The 23,031-nt window shown below is 39.2% G+C and overlaps 1 protein-coding gene across 5 annotated transcripts in view; it reads right to left on the bottom strand.

The window, feature by feature from the left end:
* FAM13C (family with sequence similarity 13 member C) overlaps window positions 1-23,031 on the bottom strand; it is a 239,252-nt gene that overhangs the window by 21,023 nt on the left and 195,198 nt on the right. For all 5 annotated transcript variants that reach the window (XM_050958586.1, XM_050958585.1, XM_050958584.1 and 2 more), the window contains exons 12-16: window positions 21,735-21,825; window positions 12,251-12,461; window positions 10,291-10,429; window positions 6,567-6,648; window positions 4,544-4,755 (exon numbers count right to left, since the gene is read on the bottom strand). In XM_050958586.1, the coding sequence (XP_050814543.1) occupies window positions 4,544-4,755; window positions 6,567-6,648; window positions 10,291-10,429; window positions 12,251-12,461; window positions 21,735-21,825 (735 nt within the window). The remainder of the gene's footprint in view (window positions 1-4,543; window positions 4,756-6,566; window positions 6,649-10,290; window positions 10,430-12,250; window positions 12,462-21,734; window positions 21,826-23,031) is intronic.

Consider the following 23,031-nt stretch of genomic DNA (forward strand, 5'->3'; position numbering starts at 1 on the left):
GCCAGCAGAGTTAAGGATAATTAGAAATATTTTTTTTAAAAAATATATAAGGAACAAAATGGGTCCTGAGAATGATACTAATCCATTATGCAATGGAAATGGTAAACTTATCAATAATGCAGAAAAGTCAGATGTGTTCAATAAATATTTCTGTTCTTTTTTTGGGAGGAAAAACAGATGATATAGTCTCATCACATGGTGATAACACTCTTTCCATTCCACTAATATTTCTGGAAGATATTAAATAGAAGCTATTAAAGTGGGATATTTTTAAATAAGCAGTTCCAGAAACTCACTGGACCATTAATGTTGATTTTCAATAAGTCTTGGAGCACTGGAGAAGTTCCAGAGGACTGGAAGAAAGCTAACGTGCCAAGTTTTAAAAAGGGTAAACAGGATGACTCTGGTAATTATCATCCTGTCAGCCTGACATTGATCCTAGGCAAGATAATGAAATGGCTGACACAGGACTTGATAAATAAAGAATTTAAGGAGTGTAATGTAATTGATGTGAAGCAACATGGCTTTATGGAGACTAGATCCTGTTAAATTATCTTGATATCTTTTTTTGATGAGATTACAAGTTTGGCTGATAAAAGTAATAGTGTTGATGTCATATACACCGGACCCTCGCTAGAACACGCGTCTGTATAGCACAAATTCGCATATAACGCGGTCGCAGCAATGGATCCCAAATTTAATTACTTTAATTGCAATTAATTTTAACGCAGTACCATGCATGGATCCCAAATCCCGTGTTCTAGTAAGGGTCCGGTGTACTTAAAGATCTCTAAGGCGTTTGACTTGATACCACAGTACATTTTGATTAAAAAACTAGAATAATATAAAATTAACATCACACACATTAAAAGGGGTAAAATCTGGCTAAATAGTAGGTCTCAAAAAGTAAACAGGGAATAGTCATCGAGCAGATGTGTTTCCAGTGGAGTCCCACAGGGATCAGTTCTTGGCTCTACATTATTTAACATTTTTATCAGTGACGTGGAAGAAAACATAAAATCGTCACTGATAAAGTTTTCAAATGACACAAAAATCAAAGGAGTGGTAAATAATGAAGAGGACAGGTCACTGATTCAGAGCGATCTGGATGACTTGGTAAACCTGGTGCAAACAAACAATATACCTTTTTAATACAGCTAAATGTAAATATATACAACTAGAAACAAAGAATGTAGGCCTTTCTTACACAACGGGGTTCTCTATCCTGGGACACAATGACCCTGAAAAAGATTTGGGGGTCACGGTGGATAATCAGGTGAATGTGAACTCTCAGTATGAGTGGGATGCAATCTTGGGATGCACAAACAAGGAAATCTCAAATAGGAGGAGTAGAGAGGTTATTTTACCTCTGTATCGGCACTGTTGCAATTGCTGTGGGAATACTGTGTCCAGTTCTGGTGCCCACTATTCAAGAAGAAGGTTGATAAATTGGAGAGAGTTCAGAGAAGAGCCAAGAGAATGATTAAAGGATTAGAAAACCTGCCTTATAGTGATAGACTCAAAGAGTTCAATCTATTTAGCTTAACAAAGAGAAGGTTAAAGAGGTGACTTAATACAGTCTAGATGAGGAACAAACATTTAATAATGGGCTCTTCAATCTAGCAGACAAAAGGTATAACATGGCTGGAAGCTAAAGCTTGACAAATTTAGACAGGAAATAAGGCGTACATTTTTGACAGTGAGGATAATTAACACTGGAACAAAACAATTTACCAAGGACTGTGGTGAAACCTCCATCACTGACAATTTTAAAATCAATATTGGATGTTCTTTTAAACAGTATGTTCTAGGACTTATTTTGGGGAAGTTCCATGATCTGTGTTATACCAAAGCTCATACAGATTCTGGCCTTGGAATCTAAGAAAATTAGAAATAGCGGCCTTTGGTGTGTATACTTTACCTGATGGTAAATGTGGTATTATTATATAGCTGTATATATCTTGTATGTGCCACCTACAGATAAGTGGTGGCATCATTATATACTTTACTGTACATACTTTATAACTGGCTGATAAGTGTAGCATTTCTTCTGGGTTTTAACAACAGAGTAATATTCATCAAGTGTCCAAATTGGAGTGAATTTTAAAATGGAGAAGACATTTTTTTAAAAAGTTGCACAAAATTCTTTAGCTTTACAATGGTCCTTTTCTCTAACTCAGAGGAGTCCGACAGGATGCAGAGCCCATAGACTATAAATACTAACTGTACACCACAGTGTCTCACCAAAACCCATGGCTTTCAACGACACTGCTCTGTGTGTGCCTCAGGGTGCGACACAGAACAAACACTTGAATCTCTTCAGGCTTGTCTTCACAGCACAGCAAAGCACATTAGAGGGGTCTGATTTGTAGCGCGCTCTAACGTGCTGCACTCTAAGTAGACCCTGCTAGCAAGAACTAAAAGGTGCCTAGTTCACACCAACAGGGTCAACATGTGACAGAGCGCAGCGTGTTAGAACTCTATAAATCACACTCCTGAGGTGGGCTTTACCACACCTTGTAAACAAGCCCTTAGTGATTCTTCGTAGTCACACAGTCTTTGTGGACTGGAGATATGATTGCTGTGCTCTATCACCAGCTTGGATAGATTGGAGAACATGCTTTTGATGTACCTGTAATCTGAAACAGCAAAGCTATTACAATTCCTTTCTAATACAGATATTGACAATCACCTCCAAACATAGTGCACTCAGTGCTACCAGCAAACCCTGCAGAAAAGAATGGGCACTTAGGGCTAGATTCACAAAAGGACTTAGTTGCCTAACTGCCACTTCAGGCATGTAAATCCCAGAATCAGGCCCACTAGGATTCAAAGCTTCCGTCAAACCCCGTAGTCATATAAAACTGCTCAGTAGCACCTACGTTTTTGCAGAAGACGATCCCTAGGAACCTATGTTTCTGCCTCTGAGCATGCTCAGTGCAGTCCCATGTCAGGCATCCAGATGGCTACACCCCAGAGCAATTCATGTTCCTCTGCCTAATTTGCCTGCAGGGTTTGATCCAGTAAGTGTGCTCAGACCTCACCTATCAAACCAGGTCCCTATAGGCAAGCTTGCGCAAAAAATTGGGGGAGGGGGAGGAAGGAGGAGGACAGAGTAGCCACTTGTCCAGGTTTTCCTAGGATTATCTCTTTTTTAAGGTAGCTATCCTGGGAAATCTACAAGGGTGCTCAACGCACACTGCCATCTGTCCAGTTTTATGGGCTCAGGATCATCCTAGACGTCCCAATTTTTTGTACTTCAGAGGTAGCAACCCTAGAGAAAAGGAGAAGGACCTTCTCCCTCATAACTAACCCAGTAGTGGGAGACCCAGGATGCAGTCCCCCTGCTCCAATGATTTTTTTTTAATTATTTATCCACAGTGGAACTGCTTCAACAGGAGAGACTGAGGGTGCCTTATATCAGAATATCTCATAGTGCAATGGTTAGAGCACTCACCAGAAAAGTGGCAGATCCCAGTTCATATCCCTTCTCCCCTCAGGAGGATTGGGGTCTCCCACATCCCAGGTGAGTACTCTAACTACTGAGCTAAGAGTTAGGAGGGAGATGGTACCTTCGGTCATCGTCCTCCTCCTCTTCCTCCCTCCAACTTCTTGAAAAAACAGCATAGGTGCCTAACACCAAGAGAGGGTTTTCAGCTGGGAATCCCAAGCTGAGGGAGGCAATTCCCTGCAGCCTCAATGTAGGTGCCTATCTCTGTGAGAGGGGTGGAGTTTATCACATACACACTTGACATCTCCCATTCTCTAGTTTAGGTGGGGAGCAGCCTAGCATGCTGGTTTATGTAAATCCCCTTTGAGGTGCCTCTCTCTCCCCATTCATTGCGTAGGAAGCCTAGGCACCTAACTCAGGCTTCGTGAAACCCAGTCAGTAATTTTCTAGGCATCTAAAAGTTAGGCATGGCGATGCTGAGCATCACCACACTATGTTTCTTTGTAAATCTAGCCCTGCTTTGTCTGTGTAACTCTTCCTAGAATCATCACTCCAGAAAAAGTGTACTAGGGTAAAAAAGAACAGGAGTATTTGTGGCACCTTAGAGACTAACGAATTTATTTGAGCATAAGCTTTCGTGGGCTACAGCCCGCTTCATCGGATGCATGCAGTGGAAAATACAGTAGGAAGATATATATATACACACAGAGAACATGAATCAATGGGTGTTACCACCTTATAGTGTGTATATATATATCTTCTTACTATATTTTCCACTGCATGCATCCGATGAAGTGGGCTGTAGCCGACGAAAGCTTATGCTCAAATAAATTCATTAGTCTCTAAGGTGCCACAAATACTCCTGTTCTTTTTGCAGATACAGACTAACACAGCTGCTACTCTGAAACATGTACTAGGGTCAGTGATTTTGTTAGCGCAAAAATATTTTGTCGGGGTTATGCTCCTGTGGTGCAAGACCTGTAGGATACCATTGCAACACGGCAGTTCAGAATACACCAAGTAGGACTGACAGCTAAAAACAATATATAATTTCTTCCACAGTTGTGATTATTCTTTAAGAAACACACATACCTTTATAGTCTCAGGGAGGTTAAACTGTTGTCTTTTCTCCTTTAATCGCTTCATTATGGTATCCACGGTTTCTTCGACGGATGGATTTGGTTCAGTACTTGCCGCTTCTTGCTTCCTGGTCTCTTTGTATATTCCAGGGCTCTCATGCTGCACAATTCTTTTGGGTGCTTTAGGGGTACAGTTTTGCTCTTCTGACATTTTGAGTTTAACCTCTGGTCAAAACAGCAAGTTACTTGGCAAATCAGTTTTTAATAAACATTTGTCAAAAGGTTTCTTCTGACACTATAAGAAAAACACCCTGCTTCCTTGTGTTAGTTTGTTAACATACCACAATCATTTGGGAAATTAATGATCCTTAACTTGAGTTTTTAATTCCTCTACCCCTCATCTGAGAGCATTCACTCAAACAGGCAGGAATCAGATGCAGCATAAACAGCAGAAGTTGCCAGGTGGGATAGAGCTGCCACTACCCCATACCACAACCCATCCAAGCCCCTTACATAGCAGGTGTGACCATGGACAAGGAGGTAGGCCAGGCAGCCATTATGCCTGGCTGATCTCCACTGCCAGAATGACGTCGAGCATCAGACAAGGCATCCATTATATTATTGTAACATGATGTTACAACAGGGACCAGCTTGGACCCTGGCCAGCCTAGGATTGAGTCTAAAGGTGGCTTAAAGACACCCATAGTTCCTGCTTGTGCAGACCAGAGGATATGGGAAGAAGTGAGAAACTATGGACAGGGCACTGGCCTGAGCCTTTGGAGCTTGGACTCTATTCCTGAATCTGCCACAGGTCTACTGGTTGACCTTATGCAAGTCACTTCATCTATTTCTGCCTTAGTTTTCCTGCTTCTAAAATAGCGCTTACTTCCTTTGTAAAAGCACCCAATACTGCAAACACTCACACAGGCATTTAGCTTTACTACTGCGAGTACTCCCACTGAAATCAATGGCACTTCTCATGGTAGTAAAGTTAAGCATGTGCTCAAGTGTCTGCAGGATCAGGGCCTTTAAGGTGTATGAAAATTTATGTATGCGAACTGGGTTTTATCATTTTGAAATATAATCAATTCAAAGTGATAATTTACAAGAAGTTACACATCTAGTTTGGACATTTTACAGCTATTTTGCTTTTCTTTAGTTAAAAAAAACAACTTGTGACAATGCAGACTGATCACTTGATATTTAAGAGATGGATTTTCAAAGGAGTTCATGGAGTTTGGTGCCCATCTCCCACTGGCTTTCAATGGGAGTTAAGTTTCTAGACACCTTAAGCACTTATCAAAATCCCACTCTACAGTACTGAAGTGTAATACTATGATTCACTTAATGGTGAAAAATGCATCTAAACCAAAAATGTTTCTTTGATTACTTTAAAAATAGCTCGTGTTTTATTTTTATTTTAAAAAAATCAATAGTGGCTAAATTTTCCCCTTGGATACAAATATCTTGCTCCCCACTCTGGTCAATGGAGCCACGTATAGGCTGTCAAGGAAAATTTTAACCTTTGGTATTAAATCTAATTTCAGGCAAGAAGCTATTTTAATGACTAAATAATAGGTGGTTTAAAATGGAGTTTTGTAATGTAAATTCAACAAACCCCCTTTACCAGTACAATGTGAATGGTATCAGTATAACAAACCCATTAACTTGGCAATTAGGTACAGTATGCTAAAGCTAATGATGCTGAAATATCAGACAAACATTGAGGCTAATATTTAAAATTGCATCTCTGTTTGCAAAAATGTTGATAGTTATGAATAAGCTCTCTCTTTTTCAGCTCTACTGAAAATGGTTGAACTGACTTTCCGCGAGCATGGCAGGGAGAGATTGGCACTGCACATGCCATTTCATCTTTCTTTTTGTCCTTAGGGAAACTTAGTGAAATAGAAATAGGGAGCAAAGAGCAAAAAACAAATACTAAAATGCTCCTACTGCATTAGCACTGCTTTACAAAGTTTCCAGTACTATGAAATTGTCCACTGTGCAATAAAATGAAACTATATACTATTATGTACCTTTGAGCTGTTTACGACCTTTAGCCAAGTCATTCATCCATTTCAGGACTTCAGGATTGGAAGTTTTGTCACTATGTGAAGGCTGCACATAAGAGAACAGAAAAGAACTGATGATGGGACTATTCCTTTTCTTGTATTCTCTACGGACTGATCCTGCAAAGAGAGTCAATGCACAGTGCACAAGGTTTAGCATGTGCGTGAGTCTTTGCCGATTCAGGCCTACGTTTGTAAAAATCAAACTTGTGCTTGATGTAGCAGGAATTCTGATGATACTCCTGCCATACTCATCCAATAAAGAAATAGCTTCTTTAAAATACAAAATATTTCAGAACAAAGATTCCATGTTAATGAGAATCACAGTGAATTATGAGATATATTTATTTCCCTCATACAAAAAAGAATAGGCATCTACCTAATCCTTCTACACCCCCTCCCCCGACAGAGTGGTTGTTGTCAACATTTCTATTCAAGGATCCCCTCCCAGGACCTCATTGTTATTTATCAGGATCTATTCAGGACCCTCTCCCATTTAACAATACGAGAAGGACAGGGTGGTCACAACAGCCTGATACCAGTTTGTGACCTGATACCTTAGGTCAAAAAAATATGCCCTAGCGGAACCTGGAAGATCTCAAGGAAGCTGCATGGGATTCACTTTGGTGTCTATCCAGGTGTGAGGAACTGTGGCAACGAACCTTATAGTGACAGCCTGTATATGAGCCATATCAGGTTACCATGGTCCATGTAGATGGTGATTCTTCCACACATCATATGGCCAGAAATAGCTAATCACTGCTAAGCATTATATTATATACACTCTCCATTTTACATATTTGGCTTGATTATGCTAATAAGCTTATTATCTTCTTGTATTGGGGCTTGATACTGCAAAGTGCTGAGTATTCTGTCCCTGGTCTTACAAATTACTTAAACACTGCTAAACTGTGTGGGTGGGTGTGAGTAGTAGGGTGCCCAGATAGCAAGTATGAAAAATCAAGACAGAGTGTGGAGAGGTAATAGGCGCCTATATAAGAGAAAGCCCTTAATATCGGGATTGTCCCTATAAAATCGGGACATCTGGTCACCCTAGTGAATAGTCTCGTTGACCTCAGTGAGATTACCCACATGCTTAAAGTTTAGCATGTGCAGGATTTGCAGGATGGAAATCCAAATGCTCAACACTTTTCCAGATGGAGCCCTTACTCCAATCCTTAAGACCAGGGTCCCTAAAATCTTTGAAAAGTAATATTTTATGCATTTCACCTCAAATTTTTCACCCAATTTAATTGAAAAACCTGTAAAATGTGTTTTAAATCTGTGCAAACACTGCTACCAAGATAATCTTTCTCTCCTTCTACTCTAGCCATGTCTCCTCCTCCTTGAGTCCTTTCCTCTTCCCTCCTGTATGTAGCTCAAGCTTTTCTCCACTGTCAAAGCAAAAGACTGCTCCTGACTACAGCCTTTCACTGCCTTCATCTCCTCCCTCTTTTGATTCCTGTCAGCATTTACTGCACAGTGGCAGCTGCACAGAATCAAAACAGAAGCTTTTTAAAAAGACCATACACCCACAACAATTTAAACATATTGTGTAGGAGAGAAGGGCTTTGAGAGGGGGTTAAGGGGGTTAAGGAGTGGGGAGGTAGAGGGGGGAAATGCTGCCTGCCAAGTTCATCTGGCATACACCTGTAATAAAAAAAAAAGTCATATAATGACTTAACTGCTTCCCTTGCTGTATGTGGCAGTGAGACAAGTGATTTATTCACTCCCCTTCCACCTGACCGAGTCTTAAGGTCACACACTCACTGCTCCCCTCTCTGTATCTGGTAGGGGGGTTTATTGATTCACTCACTGTATCCAGTGGGACTGCTCACATATCCCAGGTCTTTGTGAGGTCACTAAGATGGACACCCCTCTGTATCCTGAAGGACTACCAAGCCTCTATGAGGTCAGTGATGTGATCACCACCATACCCTTCAAGATTGATCCTGATGATTAATATAACTGAAATATTATCTATCTGATTGCCCTGTGTTTTCTTCCTCTGCTCTCCTGAAAATCAGAAGAGGATTATTAATTTATCTGTGGTAATATTAAGAGTACTACACGTGACACTCTCTTCTGCTTCCCAGATCAATGGTTTTCCCCAACCTATTCAAGTATCTACAAAAAAGGGGATGGATGAAAATCTTTTCATTTTTATTACTTCCAGGATTGCCTCTGTGTTTATTTGGGTTTGCCAACTAGTAAGCACAAGTGTTATTCAAATCCCAAAGTTGGCCACCTAGCTATCCACACATACGCACATGGCAGAAGGATCTCAAAATACCTTTTAAAATGACTGCAGCAATACAAGGCCTACAAAAATCGTAATTCTGAATAGATATAGACCACAGTTGTTCATGCCCACTACCTTTCATTGACTATCACTGATACCAGCCCCATGACATACAAAATGTGGAAGTAAACCCACCCAGCTCCCTGGCTTCCCCTTTTTAGACAAAACTCCATGGAAATCACCAGGTTGAGCAAGTGGAGTCTGTTGATCCTGTTCCGCTCTCTGTAAACTAATCAGAGATGTAGCCCTCAAAAAGGTTGCTGAATAATGACCAATGATGAAGATGATGAATCCCAAGGTCTGGAAGTGAGGTCAAGGCTGTTGCACAATATTCTGTTTTAGTTTATTTTACAGATCTATCTCTACCTAGCTATAAGAAGCTCAATATGGAAAGAGACAAATACATCTGTTTTTTATGTTCCATGGCTGCCACCAAAATCTCACAGATGCAGCAAGGTTCTTCCCCTTCAAAGAGTGCTGTTTCCACCATTTGAGCTAAAGGAGAATCTCTATTAGCTGTCAGTAATATTAAGGCTTATATTCACTTTATTGACCAATCATAAGAGAGCAATATAATCTCAAGGAGGTCTGATTCCAATGAAGTAAGGTTGGAAGGTGTTTATTATTTTTACATACTATAGCAATAGCTTTCATATACCACAGTAGTAGCAAAGGAGCATCACATCCTCCAAGGAAACTGCTTTACCTTTCAGACACCCGAGGAATGTTCTGATAGATGATGGGATCCTACTGAGACAGAAATGGGGAGGATGCCACAACTTGTCTATGGAGCAACTGCACAAGAGGGTGAAACCTTACAGACCTCCACTCACACACAATATCCTATACCCTAGAGATGAATGGCTCTTTAGCTTTTGCTTTAGCCAGAGTCAATACTTGGGGCTCTCTCTGCCATATACTGTACATCTCAGGACACAGATACCACTTAGCCACAGACCAGAGCCTTCATTTTTTATTTGACAAATGACTTCTAAAGAATGTTATTGTTTTGTTGATTTTTTGAAAAGATAACTCAGTCCATATGAATGAGAAAAGCTACATAGCAGAACAAAGTTGCCAAACTAATAATTTTATCTAAAATGCAAGTAAGAAGCTATTTATACATATCAGAACATTCCTTTGTCTTACAGATTTTCAGGATATTTTAAAGTAGTTAAATGTTACCATCACCCATCCTCATTGATGGATACTCCCCAATGAAGGTAACTCAAAACAGCTTCACAATTATGTCCTATATCACTCAGATATCAATTTTTTTCTATTATTTTGCAAGAAGCAATCCTACACCTTTAAGGACAATATCCGTAATACATGTAGCATTCACCCTGTAGCATTCACCCCATCTTATTTCTCTGATTATTTTCTTACCCGATATTTTTTTTCTTGTTCAAACTTTTCTTCAAACTTCCTGATTTTTCTCTTGAGACTTTGAAGATGTTTGGTAAGTTGCATTACTGTCTGCGGCTCTTTGCAGTCCTCACAATTACACCTGGAAGAACTTCTGGGCCTGCAAAAGTAGAAATAAAATCTCTGTTAATGCAACTAACACTTCTGATCTCCTGCCATGAAATCAGAACTATAGCCACACAGAACCATCTCTAGTCTAAATCATATGTAAATTGTGTTAGAACTCCAGATATTTCTCCTATATGTAGACACAAGGAGAAATGGTTAGGCATTATGAAGTAAATATGTGAAAGATACGTTTTTTCTTTGAAGGTGGCAGAGTGTTTAGTGGGCAGCCCCCACCTTTTCTACCTTACTTTGATTATTAAGTGTGGGATTCTGAAAAGGTCTCCGCATTGACCTAACTTTTGAAAACCATTTTGAAATTCTCACCCTAACAGGTCAGATTTTGATACTTTTGTTCACAGTTAATAATAGCACCTATTCCATGAGTAGTCCCACTGACTTCAATTCAATTATTTGTGGAGTAAGGTATGATGCAATGTGAACAAGGGGAACAGAAAATGGCACTTCTTTTATATGAAGTGCATTTAGGGCCAATTTCAGGAAGATATTTACTTCCTGAATCAGACCAGAGGGCAGCCTATAATGATTTCTGTAGATTAGAATTAATTACTGTCACCAACAGGTGAAAATGTAGTACTGAAAATCAGAGCTGGTCACAATTCCAGTCCACAGGAAATTCTTACATTACAAAATTTATTTTTGTTCCAAATCAAAATGAAAACACTTTTTAAAAAATTTCCTATAGAACAAAAATTCAGAAAAAAGTTGAGAGTAAACTGAAATATTTCAATAAAATTAAAATGTTTCATTCCAATTTTGACTTTTTTCTTATTTTATATTGCATTATAATTTATAATATAATGAAAGAAATTCGAAACAAAATTAATTTTCAAAACACAAATATCCTTATAATTATTTTTTTAAATTTTAAACAGAATTTTGTCAAAATAAACATGTTCTCATAAAAAGTTTAGATTTTGGGAAAATGGCATTTTCTGACAGAAAAATGTTCAGTCAGAAAGTTTTCGATCAGCTCCACTGAAAATGATTCTGTCTAATTTCCATGCACTAAAAAAATGGGTTTGTTGGACAAAAAAATGTTATTTTTTTAAAGTTTGTTTTATTTCAAGTTAAAATATTTGTAAGTATAATATTTTAACTTTGGACTTTAAAAAGCAGACGTTCTCGTTTAAGAGTTAGTACCACAAGTTGCCAAGAACTTGAAAAAAAGCACAAAATATTTCATTAGTATACTACCTTCTATTCTACAGGCATTTAGTGTTGCAATCGAGAGTCTACCCTTACTGGCAGTAGGCTTAATCATTGTGTAGGATATTTCATGTGTGACTTCTTAGATTTGTGAATAAATAGGCTTGATTATTTGTATTTGCCTAAACTTTATTTTTAAGATTTAAAGAAAACAGAGTTCCAGCATGAAATTAATTCTTAGAATTTTCAAAAAGGACTTACAAGGACTATTCAGATGTTTTGTGACACTGCCTTCCATTTCCAATGAATGACTCATGCAGTACCATTGCAGTTGAACTTTTCTGAATTAGACCTTTAATAACCATTTTTATCCTGTGTTCACTTTTCAGACTGATTATGAACTAACCTTTAAAAATGTTGTTACTAAACTATAATTGAGATTTCAGCTAATGTTGTATTTTGTTCTCATGGGAAAATGTTAGGTCATATTTATGGTATTTCAAATTAATCATGCCAAATTATATTATATTATGAAACATCCCTGTTTAGAGCAGACATCATGACCATATTTGAGAAATATGAAGAGTCAAATATTCTAGACTGTACAAACATAACAAAAATTAAAGTTAAAAATGTATTTTCTTACATCATGAAAGGTTGAGCGCTTGGTGGGGAAGGGGCCGACTCTGTGTCTAAATTAAATCTCTGGCTTTGACTAAAGATTGAGCAGCGTGGTGACAGAAGGGGATTATCTCCATCAGTAATATGATATAGTAGTCTACTGGTCCCTAAGGAGTGATGGTCTTCTGGGCCGTTGTCTGCGTCACTCTGCCAGTCTTGATGGGCTGGTACAGGCTCTATAACGACAAGATCAAATCAATATGGGACTGAAGGTCTCATAAAACAGTCTAATTCGTTAGCTACAGAGGAAAATAAGAATCTGCATGAACAAATGTGTTCATGGAAGCAAAGTGTGATGCTTGAAAACGTTGCAATTAATACAATGAATAATGTATGGTATAGCAATGCAGCATACACTGGTAGAATGTGGTACCAAATCAGAGCATAACAAAGGAGGATACATAGGTTACAACAACTGGTATAACACTGTATTCTGAGTTCCACAATGGAATATAGACAGGTGCGTGTGCGTAAAAATAAACCATGAAGTGTTGTTAAAAGAAAGGTAGGAAGTTTCTCAGAATAAAAGCATTTTCTCTGTTTTTATAGATCAGTTTTCTCCAAAATGTACTCTTTGCAGCAGAATATGAAGACAGATGTAAAACAAGACTCATTCCCTAATTTAGGGCTCAGTCCTTTGCTCGGGAGAAAGATAGGACACATCTGCAGAAGTAACACATTTAGGACTCTATCCTGCAGTGTATTGAGTGCTTCTAGCCTGATGACCCATATCCTGTAGAATTCTGCTCTTAATTCTCAGGGTAAGATGCCACTCTGCAGAACATTACTAACCCATCATGTATTACTAACCCATTCAGACCAATATACATGAACAGAAAATTGAAACTGGTTGCATAAACAGTAAAATGTAGCTGGTGCACTCTGTCTGCTGACTTGGGGTGTTAGGTATATGGCATTATGCCAGCAATGTCCCCATGCACTAATGGGCGCATAGGCTCCTAAGGAGTGGACAGCACCTAGTGTGTGAGAGAGGGAATGCATAAGGAGCATTTTCAACAGTGAGCTTAATTAGCCATTGGAGCAACTTATGCAAAGGATGTAGTGGATCCCTCCATCACTTGAAGTCTTTTAATCAAAAAAGAATGCCTTTCTAAAAGATATTCTGTAGCTCAAACACAAGATCCAGCTCGATGTAAGAAACATAGGTGAAATTCTACAGCCTCTGTTAAGCAGGAGGTCAGACTAGATGATCGTAATGGTCCCTTCAGGTCTTAAATCTGTCTGTCTATGAACCTCACCTCCCTCCTTTTGCCCACTGGCCAAGACCGCATAGTTCTAGTCCACATCTTGCCCTGACTCTGCATTGAAAGAGTGAGACTCCCTGATCCTTCTTCCTCACCCTCAAGAGGCTTACATAAAATAGGCCGGAATTTTATCCTTAACTGGTATTTTTTACCACGGGGTGTGCTTTTAAGAAGATTATGCTTCATGATGGCGAAATCCTGTACCAGCATACAAAATCCTGTTGAAAATATATGTACAAACAAGTTACAAAAGCCAGAATAGAATTTTCAATGCCAAAAGAGAGTTTTCTCTCTCAACTACATGGGTAGAGATTTTCATCTATATTAATAACTAATATATTAATATAAGTTAACTTTATTATTTTCCCTTCAAAATTGTATCTATATGCAAAATTGGAGTCTGCATCAATTATTTTTATATTTACTGTAGGTTCATACCATGAATTAGTTCTGTATCATACATACATTACAAGGGATTCATTATATCATATATTTTTTAAAAATTTCAGCAGAAGAAATTGAACATTAATTTTCTTCCAGATCAGCAAGGAGATGTCAGGTAAGCAGCAGATCTGAAAATGTTCCTTCACCTTTGCTTTTAATTAAAAATGAAATTTTAATCAATGATGTTACAAAAATTCAGAAGACATACCTCTAATTCCTATTAATTTAGAGCACTAAGGTGTGGATTTTCCCATGGTGAGGGGGTAGGACTTCCAGAGATAAAAAGGCCTTTTCCATTAAGATTTTGATGGAACTGTTATACTGTATTTTAATTATTATCTGCATAACAGATAATCACTGAACTTGTTTAGCAGTGGGAAAATAGCGGCTCCAAGCAGCCTCCCTCCTCGAAAGCAGAAAATTGGGCACCGACTTCAAAATAAATAGATTTAAATGATCTAAAATATTGTTTTATCAGACATTGTCCAATTGTTTCTATGTTACAGGCAACACAACACCAAATGTTCCTAAATTAAAAAGATTATATAGTGCTTACACTGTTAGCTAACAAGTGATGTTCTATAACTCTGGAATAAAGTATTTTGTTGTTTTTAACATCATTAAATGCATTTGTAATAGTTTACATTTTTATTTTACTTGTTTTCATTTTTAGGAGCAATAAAAATAGGTCTACTTGGAATATTAATCAATATATGAATAGAGTATTTGTTTACAATGTACCACATTACTGATTCAGACACTTTATGATATTAAAAAACATGGTAGAAGCATGTTATAATGGCTGCAAAGTGATATGCTAGATAATTAGAATTACAGTTGCCCGCGCAGCCAGGAATGCTGGAACAATTTTTACTGTGGGGGTGCTGAGGCCAACAATAAGCAGCAGCATCTTCCTGTGCAGACAAATTAAACAATATAGCCAGTTCTCCCACTTCACTGAAGCCTGAGGAGCTACTAGTGTGCTGGAGAGGAGAATTTGACCAATGAAGTAGAAATTATTAAGCAAACAGTTATTGGATAGAATTAAAAACCAGGTACATTGGCCTTATTTGTCACAACCAGTTCTGGTCAGAAAATTTTTCAATGAAATAGATGGTCCTCAGAAAGTGCAGATTAGTTGAAACTGAAACTTTTTGCAGAAATATCTTGGCTTTGATAAAAGTTTCTTTGGGAAGGTTTCTCTGGTCCAGGATGGAATTTCCGGTCAAACAAAAGAGAGAGAGACTCACCACAGAATAGGCAATAGCCCAGTGGTCAAGGGCGGTTCTATGTTTTTTGCCACCCCAAGCACGGTAGTCAAGGAGCCTTCGGCGGCACTTCTGCAGGAAGTCCGAGTCAGGGAGCCTTCGGCGGCGTATCTGCGGGAGGTCCGGCAGTCCCGCAGATTCGGCGGTGGTTCTGCAGGTGATCTACCGGTCCTGAGCCTTTGGCATACCTGCCACCGAATTGCTGCTGAAGCCGTGGTAACCGATGGACCTCCTGCAGAAACACTGCTGAAGGCTCCCTGACTGCCACTCTCACGACGATCAGCAGGCCGCCACTCCCCCCCCCCCCCCCGCCCTGGCTTGCCACCCCAGGCACATGCTTGCTGAGCTGGTGCCTGGAGCCACCCCTGCCAGTGATTATGGCACTCCCACATCCCAGGAGAATGACCTAACAGCTCCAAGAGGGAGAGAGACCCACCTCAGCACAGCCAATAAGCCTGGTGGTTAGGGCATTCACCTGAGATGAGGGAGTGCCCTAGTCACTTGGCTATTGGTTATTCTGAGGTGGAGCTTGGTCTCTCTTGTGCATGCTCTTATTTGACCAGAAATTCCATCCTAGGCCATGAATCAGGTAGAGCAGAGACTTGAACCTGGGTCTCCTGTCTTCGACATCCCAGAAGGGTGCCAGAAGCACTGGGCTATTGGCTATTCCCTCTCTCTGTGTGCGGGAGTTTTTTTGCAATTTTTTTTTGAAAGGTCTCGGTTTCATCCCAGCGTGGAGTGGGAACAATTTTGAAATCTTGAAGTATTTTGCAGGGGAGAAAAACCATTTTCTCCCCATTTGTACTCACTCACCCACCCCCCTTAAATAAATCCCCTGGAAAGAGGAACCAGGATGAACAGATTTATCAAAAGATATAAAAGCCATGCAGAGACTATGCATGTCTGGTGCTGACCCATAATTACACAATTTAGGAAAACAAGTAAAATAAAAATGCAAAATAAAATATTTCAAATGCATTTAATGATGTTAAAAACAACAAAATACTCTATTCCAGAGTTACAGAACATCAATTGTTAGCTAACAGTGTAAGCATTATATAATCTTTTTAATGTATCTCAATATAAATGACCATTTTACATTTTGTGAACCCACCAAATATAGTATAAGCTGGTTATTTAAAATGAAATGTAAATAAAATGAAAAGTTTACACTGTCTTTTATAACTTTCATGGCTATCAACTGACAAAAAACGGGTTATAAGACACACACTATGGAAAAATACATGGAAAGAGATTTCCCCAGACCTACATTTTGCAGAATTTGTAAAGTATGTGAGAGATCCAAATCCTTCCTCCAGTGAAATATGCAGAAAGGAATTTTGAAGAAATGTAGGCTAGGACATTGTACCTGCCTAAGTTGTGACTTGCACAAACAATTCGCATGTGAAATAAACGGATTAACGAATACTACATAGCAAAGGTAAGCAACAATGCTATCTTCTGACAGTGAATCCCTTCATTGTTTTAAAAGACAATACAGTCACAGTACATGAATCTAACCTACTTTTTTCCCCTAAAAAATAATACTGCGGTGTCCTCTGGAATTAGTTGTATTAACTCCTTTTATATTTTGCATACTTTTCAGGCTTTGAGAAACGTAAGGAACGATTGTGGGGAGGGTGGAAATAGCCTCTGCTGCTGACCATCTATTAGCATAATTAAAAGGAAGTGTCTTATTCTGAAAACATATTAAGTACTGGGTTTTGCACTGTCAAAGAAAAATGGCAGTGTTAAAATTTTTGGCAGGTCCCTGAATACCATAAGGGCAGCAGAAAGATTTCCATATTTTGCACTCTGATTCTGGGGCTCTTAGTGGAGGCTGTTCACAAATCTGTACTTCTGCCAAATACAAGGCGTGATGAAGTGGGAATTTTTTGAAATATTTGTATGAGTTCCAAGTGTGTCTTAGTTTCCCCTATATGTTGCATTGTTGCCTAGGGAAGGGGGGGGTGGGGATAAGATTTTCTGTTCTCTGGGTAGGCTAAGGCCATGTCTACACTATCACTTATGACGGCAAAACGTATGTTGCTCAGGAGTGTGGAAAAACAGACCTCTGAGTGACATAAGTTTCAATGGCATAAGTGGTAGTGTGCACAGCACTATGAGGTCAGACTGAGAGATGGACAAAGTTTGAGCAATGAGGTTCATTACAGCTTGGACACAAGGCAACCACAGCACTAGGCCTAGATTAAACACACAAACTGGCCCTAAAAATACCCTGGGCTCCTAAATTGGACCTGTGATGGGATGTACCAGGCCCTTCGAGGTGCCCTGCTGGAGGTGCTGCGGTCCTACCACACCCCACCCCACCCCACCCCAGAAAAGGAGCAGTAAAGGTGGGTCCTCTTTACCTGGGAAACATCCTATCAAAGCTCAGCAGGCTCAGATAAAAAGAGTTGCAGGGGCTGAGCTAGTCAGTTCCTGGCAGGGATCAGAGGAACAAGAAAGATGCTCCTTGCTGAAGCTCCAGGGAGAATCAGAAGATGGGTTCTGCTGACATTGGCATTCTGCGAGGAAGAACTTCAGCCCTGAGGTAAAGGTGAAAAGGAAGGGGCTAAGTGGGAAGTGGCCCAGAGAATAGCAACAGCAACTATTGCAGGAAGAAGCATGTGGCTGCTATTTATAGGGTCTCTGGGTCAGGACTTGGAGTACTGGGTAGGTAGAGGTCCCCCTACTGGCCATTGGCAGGGTGGTCTAATCCCCGAGAAGGGGATAAGGCTTGTTTAGAGGCCCAAGTGAAAGGCAGGGATTAAAGAGTCTCCAGGGAGAAAACCCTTGGGGCATTGCTCTATATCAGGGCAGAGACTTAAAGCTAGCCCAGAAGGGGCTGAGAACTGAGCTCAGAGGAATGGCTAAAGACATTACCAATGGCACAGGGACAAGCCCTGTTGGACCTTTTACTGTGGAAGGGGTTTTGCGTTCATGCACATTGATTGTGTGTGACTTAGCTGGAGGGCTGAGCCACTGACAAGGGCAACAGCAGTTAGAGGTACCGTGAAGAGAGAAAGAGAGAGAGATTGTGCAGGTTTGCACCCACCTGGCAAGAGGCACTTACAAGCGGTGAGAGTGTCCCCCATTACAGGACTCAAGCACAATTTTGGAGAGGGCCCATAAAACAGCCCATCGTCACCTATAGCCACAGTCCTAAACTCATGGCATCCTAGCACTAGCCCAAGTTCACAAGCTGGCCCCAATCATAACAATTTCATGCCACAATCCTGGCATCAACTCTATACTCCAGCCTGGGCCCTCAAAAGGATCCCAGGCTTTAGCCTACACCACCAATGAATGGGTCCAACATTGACCTAGCCCAACATTTACCCTAGCCTTTTAACCTTAGTGAAAAATCAAAAGCTAAAACCATCCCTAACCTAAACCAGTAAACTGGCTCCAATCCTACATCTATCCTAATCCCCCGACAAATTTGGTCTAATGTCAGCACTAAACCAGAGCTCATAATCTGACATTAAGCCAAGGGCTAGTAACACATGCAAAACATGCAATATGCCTGATCAATGGGGACATCAAAGCTATCATAGAAACAATTTCAAGTCTGTGTTCTCACACGATGTTCTTAAACAGTTAATAAAAAATTATCCACATCTGTTACATTTGAAAAACTGTATATATATAGGTATAATATACACATGCATTCAAATATACACTGTGTCAATGATTGTGAGAATTAGCATTTTTTGTAAAAGATGTGTAAAACTTCTTAGAGTTCAACCACTCACAGTCAGATACCCACTCTGTTAGCTATGTAGCCACAAACCCCAAGTTATGCTAAGTAATTATTTATATTCATTAATTTTATTTCCTCCTATTTTAATATGTTTGAATTCATGATCATTGAAATTCATCATAGCCTCCTTATACAAACACTGGTTCAAGAAGTTACAGGCTCGTAAGTAAATTTGAATATGTTTGTCCCACACAGTCTTCAGGGACTTATAGAATGAGAGTCACTAAACATTTTGGGATCCCTAGACAAAATTGCTGTCATTAGCATTCCATTGTTTTGCCAGTATGTTCTAGTCAACCTTGGTTCATAAAAATGGTATTTCTTTTACTTTTATTAATTGGAATGTGAAATCAGAGAAGTGAAATCTATTACGTAATCATGTTTATATTACAAAATTATGCATCTGAAATTTTAAATATTGCTATTTATTCACTGAAAAAAATGCAGATATGGTCGGCCTGGAACAGTTTCTGAATTTGTACTGAGTTCTCTTGGAATCTGGGAGACCTAATTTCCCACTCCTTCTCCACATAAGGCAGAAGGAGAAACTGAACTCAGGTCTCCAACATCCCTGGAGAGTACCCTCACCACCTTACTAAAGATTATAAGAGACTGCAGGTCCTTCTCTCCTCTCCTTCATCATCTCCCTAGCCCATGTGTTTTGGCAATCTAGTCTTCCTTGCCTTCTGACAAAATTCCCTCAAATTGAAACATTTCAACACAGCTCTACATTTTTTCAACTTTTTGATTCACTGAAAAAAAAATTTTTTTTTAATCTTTTGGTTTCACCCAAAACATATTTTTTTTCAAATTTCAAAAATTCCCAATGAACTGAAATATCCATTATTTGCCCAGCACTAAAAATACCCTAAAGGCCAGATTCTGATATCAGTTATCCTGGTATAAATCCACCTACTTCATCCAGATTTACATTGATATAATTGATAGCAGAATCTAGACCACTATGATTACTGTGTTTCAACTGACTGAACTGATGAATTCCACCAGTAGTTTAAGAGAGAGAAAAAAAGGACTAGTGTTGTTTATGTTAAAATAACAAGTCAGTAAACAAAAACAGCCAAAAGCAGGTGCTACCGCAAAACAATGTATATCAAATGCATATGAATGCATAACCAAGCTTCCGCTAAAGCACAGGTTGGAAATGACTGAACGGCAGATCATGCTCTATTTGGACTGTGAGAGAAATGCCACATCTTCCAGTATCCTGCAGTGTAAATGTAAATGAACAGATTAATGCTGTACGTGTTACTTGAAGTGGGAGATTTTTAACAGTTTAAATGCAGTCAGTATCAAATCAAAGGTAAAGGTTGCAGAGTCTTCCACTGAATATCAAGTATTCTCTGATTATGAATTATGAAACCGCAGAAGCAAAATATTTGTGTTAAATTGGAAAACGATAAAAAATTGACCTTGCCAATGAATGGAAGAGCCTATGCAGTTTTACTGCAAACTACAAGACCTCTTTGCCCTGTGTATCACTTGCATGGTCTCCATTCTTGACTCAAATATACAGGTGAGAAACTAGGCTTGTTAGGAATTCCTACAGCTGTATTTGAAACCTGTTATGGTGTTTTTCCACCTATGTTGCAGCAGCCAGATAAAACACACACACAAAAACAAACAACCTATTCCTAATCAACTCAGAAGTCAAAATGTTTCACTCTCTTTTTGGCTACAGTATGTATCATCCTTTGCATTGCTTAGATTTTCAGTGATTAGGGTTATGTGTAACTATTTCTTATTTTTTGCAGTACATTGCCATCATTTGAGAATGTCTAAAGTAGGACAGAGTAATAAAAATAATATAAAATTGTTGCATTTTACAAACAACAGCTTCTGACATAAGCTTTTCTGAACTCACCTTTCTTTTATCCAAAAAATTTACTTGCAGAATTAAGTTTAGGCCTTGTGGTACCACAATGCCTTAATGTGGACCATACACAATTTAAGTTTACATATCATTCCTCTGTGTGGTATGCTAGTCTTATTAACTAAGACCTATTTTTCAGAAACAATGATTCTCCTCCTGCCTAAAATCATGATTCAGCCACCTCTGTGATTATAAACTATGAACAGACAGAAAATGATACCAAGTGTTAGGGCCATTTATTTGGAAGGATTCATTTGTGTGTGTAGGGTTAAGAAAAGAAAAAGGAATACATCATAATATGCAAAATGGACAAGGCAGATTCATGAATGATTAAAATCAATGTGCTGTAAAACTCACCTTCACTATCTCTCTGCTGATGCATTAAATTAAAATCAATAATAGGAGAAATGAAGTGACATTGCTCTGACAAAAAAAATTGCAAAACAGAATTACATGAAATGGCAGAATATCACACACACAATGCAGATGCAACACAGTAAAGAAATAAAGAAGGTAACTCTCTTGAAAGAAACAAACAACTCAAACCGAAAAAGAGGGAATCTGGACTCTTAAAATTGCCTGTAAAGCCAAATGCTGTACCTAAGAAAAGCAGAAGATTGCTGCAATTTATTTCTGTCCTTGCTAACACGTCTTATCCCTTTGTTTACATTTTTTAGCATTTGCAGCAGCTCACTGCTTCAGCCTTCACATTTCATCCAGGCTGCGTTCCATGGGGCTGCAAATATTAGATTATATTGGAACATAAGACTATCTTGTAATTGCAAATGAGGACACATCATGACAGAGCAGCTTACCTCCACAACTGGCCCCATCAGTTTGCACACTGGATTGAATTGAGGAAGAGGCTGGAGGATCCTTGAAAGCCTGCAGCTGAGGAGTTTCTTCCTGGGTTGGCAAAAATGCAGAGCACAAGTCAGTTTCAAGGGCTTGTAGCTTTAACAAAGAATTGTGCAGACAAAAGCAGAACATTGGGCTAGATAGAAAACAACAAAAATACAGTGACACGTCTTCAGTTCACTGAGCCCATTAGCACTGTCTGCAGAAGGGTGATCCACTAACAGCTCTTAAAGGGATGTGTAAGAGATCAAATTTGTATTATTCCATGGGTATCTTCATGTCCTCTGCTCATCTAAATCCTAATTTATATGGATTATTCAAACACACGTGGGAATGGTGATTTCCTCAGCAAAAGACAATTTGTTCTAGGAAGCCAATCTGAGGTGGTGTCCTGTTTCCTTGGTCTTGGAGCAATATGCTATGCAAGCATTTCATTCATTGTGCTGACATCAGGATCTGATGACATTATGCCCCTCCCAGTGTACCATTCATAAAAAAACCCCTAAAAAACAAAATCTCTCTACAGCATATTGTGAAGTATATCGCAGTGAACAGATTTACTGAGAGCTATATAGTCTTCCTCAGGATTCTTGGATGAGGTTGTTTTTTATTTGTTCTTGTACAGACATTTTTTGTAGGGAGGTTGTTGCTGGTTCTATCAGGCTATCCTATCATTTTCCATCATCTGCGAAGGCAAAATTAACAGATCTTTGTCGCTCACTGCAGATAAATCAATGAGGACAAGGCTGCTTATCTATATCAGTACCTTCAGCTACTGTTTCATGCTTGGTCCATTTTTCATTTTACTCTTCAATGCCGAGTGTAATATTCAGCTGTACAATCTGACACAAGCATCTTGCTGTGATGCAAATACACTGAAAGCCTAATCACCACCTGACTGGATTAAATGAGTCACTCCTGACGCTCTGTATGTTCAATTAGCCTCCCTCAAGGGGTATACAGATAGCAATGAAAGATGTATGAAAATGCAGAGGGCTGTCTAAAAGCTCACATAGTTGAAACGCATAAAACCAAGCCCAGTGAAACAATAAGGCACTTGCTGACAAAATCAGCATTGCCCCAGAAATATTTGTCCTCATGCTTATGTATCCTTAATTTTATATCCCTAATTATATCTGCTCAGGGTTATCATGACGTAGATTCTTTCTGAATAGGGATGACCCAAACATTTATGCAAATTATAGCTTCCCCCTGTACCATAATCAGTGATGTATCATGCAAATTAGTAAGTCT

The sequence above is a fragment of the Gopherus flavomarginatus genome, chromosome 6 (genome assembly GCF_025201925.1).
Source record: "Gopherus flavomarginatus isolate rGopFla2 chromosome 6, rGopFla2.mat.asm, whole genome shotgun sequence".
NCBI lineage: Eukaryota > Metazoa > Chordata > Testudines > Testudinidae > Gopherus > Gopherus flavomarginatus.